General features: G+C 43.4%; 1 protein-coding gene across 1 annotated transcript; it reads left to right on the forward strand.

Annotated features, from left to right (window-relative positions):
- Nucleotides 1-4,502: 4,502 nt before the first annotated feature.
- LOC311509634 (uncharacterized protein) lies at nucleotides 4,503-12,259 on the forward strand. The gene is made up of 6 exons (XM_084574874.1): nucleotides 4,503-4,714; nucleotides 9,261-9,369; nucleotides 9,757-10,006; nucleotides 10,383-10,632; nucleotides 10,724-11,282; nucleotides 11,400-12,259. Exons 3-6 carry the CDS (start codon nucleotides 9,848-9,850, stop codon nucleotides 11,572-11,574), a joined length of 1,143 nt encoding a protein of 380 aa, XP_084431000.1. The 5' UTR covers nucleotides 4,503-4,714; nucleotides 9,261-9,369; nucleotides 9,757-9,847; the 3' UTR covers nucleotides 11,575-12,259.
- Nucleotides 12,260-12,647: the final 388 nt, after the last annotated feature.

Below are 12,647 nucleotides of genomic sequence, written 5' to 3' on the forward strand. Positions count from 1 at the left end.
CAACTGGCACTGTGGACATGCTTTGCAATACTGGACTGTGTCTGCAAATTGCCCTGGCCAATAAAAACGGGGCACCATTCGAGCAAACGTTTTCTGCTGACCTAAGTGTCCTGCCCAAGGGATGGAATGACTTAGCTGAAGCACTGTGGGCCGCAAACTTTGGGGAACAACTAGCTGATCACCTAATTTACTGCGGCGAAACAACTGCCCTCCCCTCAGAATAAATACCTCACTGCCCTTCTCCGTCACTTGGGTTGTCTCAGGAACACACTTAGCAAACAGGGGCTGTAGGGATGGGTCCTGCTTCTGCACCTGAGTAACATTACCAGGAATGAGCTGCAACTCAGAACAATCAGGCTCAGGCAATAACTCTCCTATCTCAGTTCCCCTCACTCTGTCCTGCCTCCGTTCTCTCCTGCTTTTCTTCACCCTAGTCTGCCTAGCCTCCTCCACACATGGCATCTCAACAGCAAAAGGTAGCTCTTCCCACCCCTGAGCTGATTCAGACTGTTCACCCCTGCCTCTGGACCTTGTGACTGCCACCATACCTTCGCTGGCCCTGTTCTGACTTTCCTCAACCCCATACTTAGCAATAAGATCATACAGGACCGGAAGATCTCTCCCTATCACAACCTGATATGGTAGCTTCTCCATTACACCGACTGCAAGCAAATATTGCTGACCCTCAACTTCAATGGGCACCTCTGCTATGGGGTAGTCTACATTGTCTCCATGAACACACCAGATGCTAATTTTTCCCTCAATAAAGATAACATCTCTGGGAAGACAGTCTGGCCTAACCAGGGTGCGGTTACTACCTGAGTCTAAGAGAGCTATATACATCTTGTCCTCAATAGATACACAGGCCGTACATTCCTCATTAAAAGATTCTTGGTGCGCACTACCCTCAAGATGCCTAAATGACGACGTGGGTGCACAACACATGTAGGTCTTACTTACACGCTGACTAGGACAATCTGCTTTAAAGTGACCTACCTGACCACAAGAGTGACATGCTAAGGGGCCTCTGTTTCTGAACTCTTTATTTTTACTGGTATCTATACTACTGGGGCCTTGCTTAACCTGTCTGTCCCTCCACCCACTACCCATGGCTGGCTTACCAGATGAAGGGGTGGCTATGTGAGGTCTGGGACTTGTAAAAGGTCTTGTGGTGCGTCGAGCTGCCAGAAAAGTTTCAGCCATTTCTGCTGCATCCTTAGAAGAGGTGGGGTTACGCTCTTTAACCCATGTGCGGAGCTCAGGGTTCAGGATCCTCAGGAACTGCTCCACGACGATAGCATCTCCAATTTGTTCCTTGGTTTTGTCTTTGGGATTCATCCATTTGTCGTACAAGTCTTTAAGGCGAGCCTGCAACTCCTTGGGTGTCTCGTCATTCTCCACTTTACTGGAACGAAATCTCACACGATATGACTCTGCATTGATTTCATATTTCTGCAGGACAGCACTCTTGACTTTGACATAGTCCATTGTTTCCTCAATGTCCAAAGCAACATATGCCGCCCGAGCCTTACCGGTGAGTAGTGGTGCAAGGTGTAGAGCCCACTCTTCTCTTGGCCACTGGCATGCATGTGCAATTCTTTCGAATGTTGTCAAGTAATGCTCAATGTCTTCATCCTCATGATACGGCTGCATTTTTGGACCCTTCCACCCGGGAAATCTGGGCCCTGGGTTGGATGGCTGCCCCCTGGAAGCCTCAACTGGATCAGCATCAGGAGCAGGCCCCATGAGCACCTGCTGAGCCTCATGCTGCACTGACGATGATATAGAGGGCGGCCCAGAGTCAGCTGGTGAAGCCCCAGCCGGCTGGCGATCCTGACGTTCTTGCCGAACCTCTAGCTGAAGCTGAGTGAACTGGTGCTGGACCCTCTTCCAACGCTCCTCTTGACGCTTCCTGTCCTGCTCCCATTTGACCTCCCGGTCAGACTGTTGCTCCATCAAACATCGCAGAAGGCTAGATAGTTCTGCCACACTTGGGTTTGGATCCTGGGGTTGACCCCCTGCTGCCCCCTGCAGGTCAAGATCATCAAGACATTCCTCCTGTAGGCCATCCACTACCTCATTTGCCTTTTTGGGTCTGGGCATGATCTTCACTGCCTCCTACTGGACTGGAGTCACCACTGCCACCATTTGTAAGATTGCGTCACCGAGGGTCTTTTAGGAAGTAGGAGGCAGACTCATAAGGCTTAGTAGAAGGTCCCGTTGGTGGGCATTTTATTCACAGTGCTTCCAGGAATGTACCAAAACCACCACAAAAAAATAAATAAATAAACTAAACAAAGTATCAACAAAGTAACTGAGGATTGATCAACTCATAATAATAATAATTCTGAAATAACGGCACAAGTCCTGGTAGCTGCTGTGCTCGCTCGCTTCTCTCTGGTCTCCCCAAAGACCACTGAATATCTCCCTTCTGTCTCTCAGTCAGGTACCTTACGACCTTACCATTCTTCACTACAGGGTCAACAAACTAAACAGTTCAGCATTTCACCATAATAGACACACAGACATCGTTACCACCTGTACTCAAAGTTCTCACTAAGCTCTACTATCACTCCTCATGCCAGATCTCCCATATCTCTTCTGTTCAGAGACTTACATAAAATATACTTTATTACATTCCCCCCTTCCAACATGGTATCACCCATGACATCACTGGTGATGTCATCCAGTACATAAAAGACTGGGAATTGTGGGGCCGCCCCCCTTTCACCCACAATGGCTTCCTGCCCAGGTAAGGAGGTAAGTAACTCAAACAAAGGAAATCATTTTAACTCAATAAACCAGAAAACTGCTTGAAGAAACATAAATAAAAATAACTGAAATATCAACCATGCTTGTTTGTCGTTACTGTTTAACCAGGTGTTAAAGGTGATAACCATGTCAACAAAATATAACGCTAAACACAAACAAACCCGGGATAGTTATGTGTATTGCACTATATGAGATTCATGGCTAACATAACAGACAAAGAACTAAACTGAACATGGCAGAGAAATAAACATGTATCCACTTGACAAATGGCATTTATTAGTCCACTTTGTCACAGAATGCAAATTGCTGTTCATTCAGCCTGTGTGCCCCTCAGCTTCATGACTCCATCTAGTGGACTATATGGTAGAAGTGCAAAAGCCGATGACAGCCTCTCTACCTAATACTGTTGTCTAACATTATTCAGCTGAAGCTGATATGAAACAGAAAATAAGAGCCAATCAGTGAAGGAGCAGCTGAAAAGACAGTAGAAAAGATGTGAAGAGGAGTTCAGATGAATGGTTTGTGTTTCCTCTGCAGATGAAGGGAGAAAGTGTGTGAGTTGATGTGAATTCATCAGCATGGGTCAGAGTGAGGACAGAGGGGAGGGAGTCCCTCCCTCTAAATCCATACGTCTGAGTGGGGACCATGAGAAGCAGACCAGAGCTCAGAGATGAGATGACCATCTCTAACTGTCCATAACGGGTCCAGTTCTTCTCTTCCCCTCCTCCTTCTCACTGCTCTCAGGTAAAATCAACGTGATTAACCTACACCTGTGGGTTCTAAAATCACTGAACCATCATTATTTCTACCCTAATATTTGTGTGTAGAAGAACAAAGCAAAAGGACAGACCAGGCTCTCCTGAACCTGAACCTGAACCCAGCTGTGTTTCCTTCAAGAATGACTGTTCAAAGTCTATTGATATAAATTTAAAACAAGGTCATTCGTCAAGTCAGCCTTAAAATGTTTCAAATCATATTTGTATTTAATGAATGAAGACTTTCACTGAATGTGTGTAACTGTTTTTCTTCTGCCAGGACCCATCAGAGACCAGACTCTCCTCTACCTGAGCCTGAATCAAGCTGTTTGTCATTTAAGAGCAAGAGGTCAAAGATTCTTGGTATTGACTTTAAAGAACAATAATATTCTGTGACAAAGAGGTAAGAATTGTCTAACTGTTGTAAATATGTCAAATGAGTGAGTGTAAATAATGGATGCTGTAGGAATAGTTTCAGTTTTCTGTCTGTAGGACACCACTCATGTGCATTACTTTCCATGTTTCCTTCTTCTTGGGTGGATCCATTTAGTCCAGGACCCTGGTGGGTCTCACTTAATGCCTCTGATCTGAGATTCCTTAAATTTACTTGAACCTGTTGTGACTATGTTTGGTGGAGACATGGATCTGCAGTGTCTTGATGTCATCATCGTCATGTCATCAGCTCTCAGTCCTCTCATCTGAGACATCTGGACCTGAGCTACAACAACCTGCAGGATTCAGGAGTGAAGCATCTGTCTGATGGACTGGAGAGTCCACATTGTAGACTGGACACTCTGAGGTCAGTGGTCTTTGTCACTGGTTCTGTTTGACTGGTTGAACCTGCATCCTGTTGGGTTCAGCTCTTTAGACTTTCCATTTTCTAAACTTGTACTTTCTGAACCTGCTTCAAATCAGATGACAGATTATAAAACACTGAATGATTTCTAGCAGCAACTTTGTCATTTAAACGTTTTATTCTTTATTCAGACTGAGTTGTTGCAGTTTGTCAAAGATCAGGTGTGGAAACGCTGGAAACAAGCTGCAGCCTTCAAGAGTGAAGCATCGGTGGGATAGTGGAGAGTCCAGATTGGCGTCTGCCTGGTTGAATGTGGCTGCAGGCTGGGCTGCACCTGTACCGGTCCACTGCTGCGGGCGGCAACACGAGGGTCTGTGGGGCAGAGGTGAAGGTAGGCCTCCAAACACCTGGAACATCTGCATCTTCTCTCTGCCCTGCTGAGGATCAGAGATGAACGTTTTAAATGTTTTATATCTAAGTCAACTTTTCAAAGCATAGATTTGATTAAATGTGAATCATATATCAGCTATAAACCTCAGATCAGTCAGTCAATACATTGGTTTGTTAAAATGAATTTGTTATTCACTTCACAGTTTGAACTGAGAAACTTAACTGGTCTTAATGTTGTGGCTGATTGGTATATATACATATAAAACCACACTCTAAGAAAGGATTCAGGAGGTTAGTTAGTATGACTTAAAAACATGAGCTTTTTCAGCATAAAAACTACAATTTGTTACATGTCCATTGTTTTATTAAGTTGAAAACTTATTTCAAGATCTCACCACTGAAGTGTTGAAGATCATTGTAACCAGAGGTTCCACATCAGATACAGCCAGCGCACGGATTGTGATCGAGGGAGCAGAAGTCCTGGAAGACGTAGACGTACCCAGAGCCTGTGCCTTGCTAATGAGGCTGATCTGCTAAATACAAGGTTTACATGACTGTCATATAATTGCATTATGTTTGGAAACAGGGTTTTAGAGCTAATTTACCAACTAATATTTAAGTTCAGATTTACCTCATATTTACATTGAAGGGGCAGCTGCCACTATGGTCTCTTTCCTGGAGCTGCTTTCTGGAGTATCTTCTTAATGACGTTGCGTATGCTGGTCAAAAAGATTTCATTTCCTTTTCTGGTGAAGTGCACTCCGTCTGGTAGAAACACAGAGTGGTCAAAGTGTCTCAGGAGGGGGTGTTCGATGACTTCACCGTTAAAGCAGCCAGCAGCCTTTCTCATCCATCTGTTGACGGCCTTCCTGTCGTTATTGATCCATTTCGGCTGTCCGTATCTCCACGACTGCCGTTCATTGATGCAGGAATATGCAATTGTCATTGAGGGGAACTCTTCGTGGAGCTGCATTAAATCCCTCTTCATTTGTGAAGCCAGTTCTTTGGAGGATGTGAGCCCCAGATCGTTGCCTCCGGCATGGACGACCAAGATGTCAGGAGGACTCTGTGTGGACAGTTCATCATAAAAGCGAGCTCGGACGCCATTCCAGCGCATGCCTCCTTTTCCAAACCACATAACTTTGGCGTTTAGTCCAAAGTTCTTTCCAAAGTTATGATACGCTGGCTCCTCTGCTCGTCTGATGTAACTAGACCCGATGATCCAGATCTTAGTTACTCTCTCGTCGTCCTTCCTCTTTTTCTTTCTTGGCATATTCTCCCATTTTCTGTCGCCACTCGGTGATCTCGAAGCTTTCCTCTTCGGAGGTTGGATCCGGGTTATAACAGAAGGGATGTCTTTAGAGGCGCTTGGGGTCATTGTCAAGTCTTTCTCCTCTTTATCTGTGGTAATCCTCAGCCTTTTCCTTTCTGGGTAGGAGGCCTTTGAGAAGTCCTTCCTGACTTGGAAGGGGCTTCTGTCACGTCCTTGTGTAGCGTTGTCGTCTACCATCTTTCTTTTCAGAGGAGGCTTGATATTCCTGAGCTGGGATCCTCTGAAGACTTGGAAGTTGTCAGACATTTTTACGACTGAGAACTTGCAGCGTGTAGCTCAAAACTGAGTTCCACGATGTATCTCCAAAAGTATTTCCAAAGGAAGACTGTTGAAGAACTGTAACAAAGTAACCTGTGTTGCGCACGCACGAACAAATGTGAACCGACCGACTGATTTCTGGTATATGTAGAGTTGGTTGTGTTCTGGAATGCCCTTATGACCTTTCAAACATTGTGACTTCAGCATTGGTGTCAAGTTGTTGCCTAGCGACTGGGCATTCTAGGCCCCGCCCACAGGAAGTGATGTCTGATTGGCTGGTGCCTGGAGGAAACTCTCAAGTGGTCTTGTTCACAACATGGTTGTGGTTCAGGAGGTAGCGTTAGCCACAGGTCAAAATCACAGAGGCTAACAGTAGAATGCTAACGACTACATAACAACATGTTAATGCTGAATACTAAACTGTTCTGTCTGTGTTACTGTTTTGGAGATGTGTAATGACACTGTGCCTCTGGAAAATAACACGGAGCCTCTTCCTTCATGTTCATGTACAGAGAGGCCGTAACAGTTATTAAGTTACAGACATGACATGACACTAGGGCTTTTTGTTTATATCTCAGCCTTATTGTTCTCTGCTCTCCCCCTCTCATCATGACTGCAAGTTTTAAATGCAGAAATATGAAATTTTGTGGTTTTACATTATCTGCAGTGGACTATATGGTAGAAGTACAAAAGCTGATGACAAAAAAAGCTGAGTGAAGGAGCAGCTGATATTCATTCATTCATTTTCTATACCCGCTTATTCCCGTTAAGGGTCTGCTGGAGTCTATCCCAGCTGTCGCAGCTGATATTTTACAGAAGAAAAGATGTAAAGAGGAGTTCAGATGAATGATTTGTGTTTCCTCTGCAGATGAAGGGAGAAAGTGTTTGAGTTGATATGAATTCATCAGCATGGATCAGAGTGAGGACATCTTAGATTAAGTTCAGAATTGTTCATGATCCTGCCATGTACATAAATGGCATAGAAGAACCTCATTCGTTCAACCAACTCAGATCATAGCACTGCCCCCACAGGCGTGTACCGTAGACACTAGGCATGATGGGTGTGTTCACAACCACATTTCTTCCTGGAAGACGATGGTTCCCCACTATGCTTCCAGTTTTTAATAATGTGTTGGACAGTTCTTTACTCAGTTTTAGTAGTTTCTACAATCTCCTTAGATGTTTTCTCTGCTTGATGCATGCAAATGATTTGACCCTTCTCAAACAGACTAACATCTTTTCCACAACCACAGGATGTGTCTTCAGACGTGGTTGTTTAAGAAGTGAGAAGCTACTCATTGCATCAGTTGGGGTTAAATAAATTAATAAGGGAAGTTGATATTGTTGCAAATTATCACAAAGATGCATCAAAATCAGCCCAGCTTCCATGCCTCTAACACATTTTGTATGTGGTCCGGACGACAGATGGCGCCTGAACTCCACCTGTGCAGCTTTCAGTCCTGCAGGCTGTCACAGTGTTTGAGTGTCTGTCTGTAAGAGAGAGAGTTTGGAGCTATTAACAGAATAAAATGGATTCAGATGAATTGAAAACATGAAATTGGCTCATCAAGAAACCGTTTGCAGTGTTTCTGATCAACTTCAATTTGTGACAAAAGATGCACTCACATTATTTCCTCACATGGTCAGTAATTGTTCCTTCACTCTGTAACTTCCTCCTGCTCTCCTTTCTGTAGAAACTGTGCCAGTATTGATTCATGTTCTGAGTGGTGTGGCCCTAAGCAACAGAAAAGCTGCAACAACCTTTAACAAGATTAATACCTTTGCTCTTTGTTTCATATTCATGTTTAAAACATGCTGCATTCATAAACACACTCATGTTCAGTCACTGCACATTTAATTTGGGATAAGGCTTCACACGTACAAAATGCTCATGTTCAGTTTTAATTTGCATTTACATGAGATTCATGTAACAAGAATAAGAATAAGAAAACCTTTATTTGTCCCACAAATGGGGAAATTGCAGAAATGACAGAGATGGAACAGATAACAGACATATTGCACAGACTGGTGTTATTACACCATAAGGTGTAATAATATTGCACATATTAGGAGAACTGTAACTGTAACCCTCTGATATGCTCTACAGCCTTCTATTGTGAGGGGATACGTGATAACATAACCTGTTTCAGCAACAGCTAGGCTGACGTGTCCTTGACTCAACTTGCATATCTCACATTCAGAGTTGTCTGTGGCTTAATTCTGTTCAGAAACAATGAATGTTAGTACTCTTCTCTCTATTCAAATCCAGAAAGTGGCCTTTATCTCCTGGAGATAAAGACCACTTCATTAGAACTTTATATGGAACATAAAGTCATGCTATTACACAGGTGGAGACCCATCTCATCACCCATTTACAGTTGGAGCACTCTTGCGTTTTAGGCTCAATCTACATCATTATTGGATTACTGAATATTAATATCAATTATTACTGGAATTAAAATGATAGCTTTCTCTACAAAAACAAACTGCATTGTGTTCTTATTTCGGAGTATAAAAGGTGAAAGTCCTGAATCTAGTGGATGTTCTGTCTGTGTTACTGTTTTGGAGATGTGTAATGACACTGTGCCTCTTCAGTTTCATTTATTTTGCCACTGGGAAATGGCATATCATTACGGCATATTAAGGGCCGAGAAAATTAGCACTTTGGGAGGGGATGTGATCTGGGGAGGATACAATAGTGATACAAATGCAAATAATTTATTAATTTAATTTAATAAGTTCCTCTTTAAGATGAATTGTTGAAGTTGCCAAAACTGGCCTGTTAGTTGAATAATGCTTTTTGAAGGGCAGGAAACTATTTGAAAGGAGTATCTAGTGATTCATGATGTTTTCACAATCTTTAACAGTGATCTGACAGCACTGACAGTTGGACTTTGTATTGATGACTCCTCTGTAGTAGCACAGTACCACAGAAGATATTTTGTCCTAAGAGCAGGGAGTCACACTGGGCCGAGCCGACTCGAGTGGTACAAGAGCCGGGAGAAGTTCACCGCTGTGGAGAAGTCTGCTGGTAAAGCTGCGCTGTTTGGATCAAGCAAGCAAGGGTTGGTAAAAGTTACTTGAGCTAATTAAAGGGTTTATACAAGAGCTCAGAGTTTGTATTTACTCATTCAGTAATAAGTACAGATTGCAATGAGTTTTGGCAGTATCCTAAACAAATAAGAAATCATTTATATTGCCACAAACACTTTCAACTTGGGGCTGAAGTTCTCAGGCACTTATCTGCTTTGTATAGCTGGTATTTAAACCTTTAATTTGGCACGATTGATCAGTTGTTCTGTTTTGAGATTCACTGCTTTGTTAAATTGGAAAAGCACTTACTACACAGCAGAAGTTTTAATGCTGTGAGCTTTATAAATTTGTAAGAGGCATTACTGAACATTTGTGAGGCTTATTTGCTGTACAGTTGTAAATTAAATCTTCCTTCCCAGGGTGATTTACCTGCGGTGCTGTCTTGGCGTCAGTCGGATTGGCAGTTCCCGGAAAGGCCACGCGGTGGCGCTGTACGCCAAGGATCAGACCATGGTGCTGGTGATGGAGGACGAGAAGGAACAAGAAGACTGGTATGTGGCCGTTAAGAAACTTATAGAGGAAGAACAGAAGGATGAAGAGCACAGAGAAGGGGTTGAGGAAGAGGATGATGGGTATTGTACTCTTCCGCCTGCTGCTTTCTTCAAAGAGGTTGGACCTGATTTATTTATTGATTTATTTTTTTTAATCTCAGTCACAGTAAAAGAAATCTGTAGGTCGATTCTAATTTTGCTGTTTTAGTAGACAAAACCTGATTTGCAGCTTTTTGTCTCAGTCAGAAATGATATATCAAGTCATCAACAGATGGTGTGATTGTGATCATATGTTATCTGTTTTCTATGACGATCAAATTAGTAAAAAATGAATCCTTTATTTAATCATTTGCGGGTTATGCTGTCAATTTAACCTATGTCAAACTACAAAAACAAAACAGAAAAAAGAGCCATCTTTAAGTGCTACTGCCTCTGACTGGCTATAAAAATATCGCTGCCATACTCCGCTCCCGTTCCTTTCACCTTCACCTAAGGTTTGGCCCGTCACGGTGAAGCCCAGGGGTCTGGGCACCTCCAAGTCCCTCACAGGAGAGAACCGGCTCTGCCTCACAGCTACGTCTCTCATCTTGGTCAGACTGGGTGCTGGCAATGATCTGCCGTCTGTCACTATACCTTTACTTAGCGTTCGGCGCTTTGGTCATTTGGATGGCCTTTTCTACTTGGAGGTAGGCAGGTCTGCCCCAAACGGTCCTGGAGAGATCTGGATGGAGGCGAGAGAACAAGGTAATTAACAATAGTTTGTTCATCTCCTCATGTTTCATGTTTTTTTTAGTGTGCTTCATTGTATGAATGTGACTATTTATGTTCTGTACAGGAAACCCAGCAGTGGCCCAACACATTCATGAGGCAGTTCGGGAGATGGTACGAGCATTACGAGCTCTTCCTGACTTCAGCCGATCACCAACCTCTAGTCACAGTCAGCCTCAAGCCTTTCTAGCCTCGAAGCGCTGCAGACCAATATACAGAGAAAAGCCGGTGAATGTGAGAGCTCTAGGTCCGCTGGCCACGCTTCCAAGAGCCCCTGATGTCCAGACTACTCCAGCACAGTGTTACCAGAGCCCCCGCAAACAAGAAGAAACACAGCCAGAATTATCCCTGAGCTCCACCGCTCATTTCAGCCCATTCAGAGCTCAGCACTGCAGCTCTGTGTCCAGCAGCTCCATGGAAACAGACCAATGCAGTGTTGCAGTCCGTAGGATGCAGGGCCAGGAGCCGGTTGAGGAGAAGGAAGTGCTGGGGTACATGACCATGTCCCCTCAGGTCTGCCACAGTTCATCTGTGTTGCCTCAGGATGACTATGTGACCATGGCGAGTCCTCATAAACATGACTGGCCATCTTCCTCTTCCTCTTCCCTTCAGACATCATTCAACAGGTAAGGACCTTATTTACCTTGCTGCTAGTGGGAAATGATCCCTTACAACACATTAACTTTAGACATTAACTTTGGCTTGTGTGTTTTTGGAGTAAAATCCAACTGTTGTATTTTTAGCTCCACCTCTGTTTGCCACTCCCCGCTGCATCCGTCTGTCCACAGTCACACACACTGGCTGTTGACTTCAGTCCAACAGTCAGACACACTGGCTGTTGACTTCAGTCCAACAGTCAGAAAGAAAAACCGGCCAATCACAGATGAGCATCAGCTGCTCTGTTCATCCTCAGTATAATGCAAGGCAGGAGCAGACATCAGCTCAGCACAGTCGGCACTCGGCACAGACTTCTCCTGTGGAGAGTGTCGACCGCTCTGATCTGACTCCGTTTGCCTTGAGTGGACCGGTCTATGCTAGACCTCTGCAGGCCGGCCCAGTCTTTGATACAGGCCAGTCTAGTCGACTCCAAACTCTACCTGCTGTTAGAAGATACTGGCTGTCTTTGTGTCTACCTTCTTGCCTTCAAGCGGAGGACGGATGAGTGTTTGGAGTAATGAAATATTTTGTTTACATTCCATTAATATGAACAGAAGCTATTTATTTCACCTGTAGAAGGTGACATAGGTTACAGGATGTGTTGAAAATCCAAGTGTCCTGGGAAAAAAATGCTCATGCAAATTTAAAAAAGAAACTTGCAAAAGAATAATTTCTAGTAATATTTCAGCTGTTCTTGTTTTGTTTTCACATTTATATGATTCAAGGATGTTTGAGTTTAACATAGATCATGTGCCTTTCAGGTCTTAACCTTAACCTTAACCTTAAAGAAGAACAAGTAGCTACAACTTATGTGTCTGTAAATGCACCTTTTCATTTGTCACTTCTTTGTCAGTTCTTTCTTTGTTTTGTTTTGAAGAATCTGTTAAACCTGAACTACACACAGCACCAGATGATGTTGCACTGCAATGTTGAATAATTAAAAGAATAAAGTCACGCAAATGCATGGTTTGTTTGACTCTTGATATTATACAAGTTGAATATTATTTGACTTTATTTGACTGAAACATGTAAACAAGTTCTTGAACATCTTGTCAGATTGCTGCAAAATCAGAAGTAGGGCAGTGAGGCTTAAATGACAATAATTTCCTACTTGTGACTTGTCTTGTTAAATGTATCGTTGAGGCTAAAGAATTAAATACTGGAGCTTGGCTCATCAAGAAACAGTTTGCAGTGTTTCTTGACGACCCTGATCAAGTTCAATTTGTGACAAAAGGTGCACTCACATTATTTCCTCACATGATCAGTAATTGTTCCTTCAGTCTAACTTCCTCCTGCTCTCCTTTCTGTAGAAATTAAGCCAGTATTGATTCATG

The sequence above is a fragment of the Chelon labrosus genome, assembly GCF_963514085.1.
Source record: "Chelon labrosus genome assembly, chromosome: 24".
Taxonomy (NCBI): domain Eukaryota; kingdom Metazoa; phylum Chordata; class Actinopteri; order Mugiliformes; family Mugilidae; genus Chelon; species Chelon labrosus.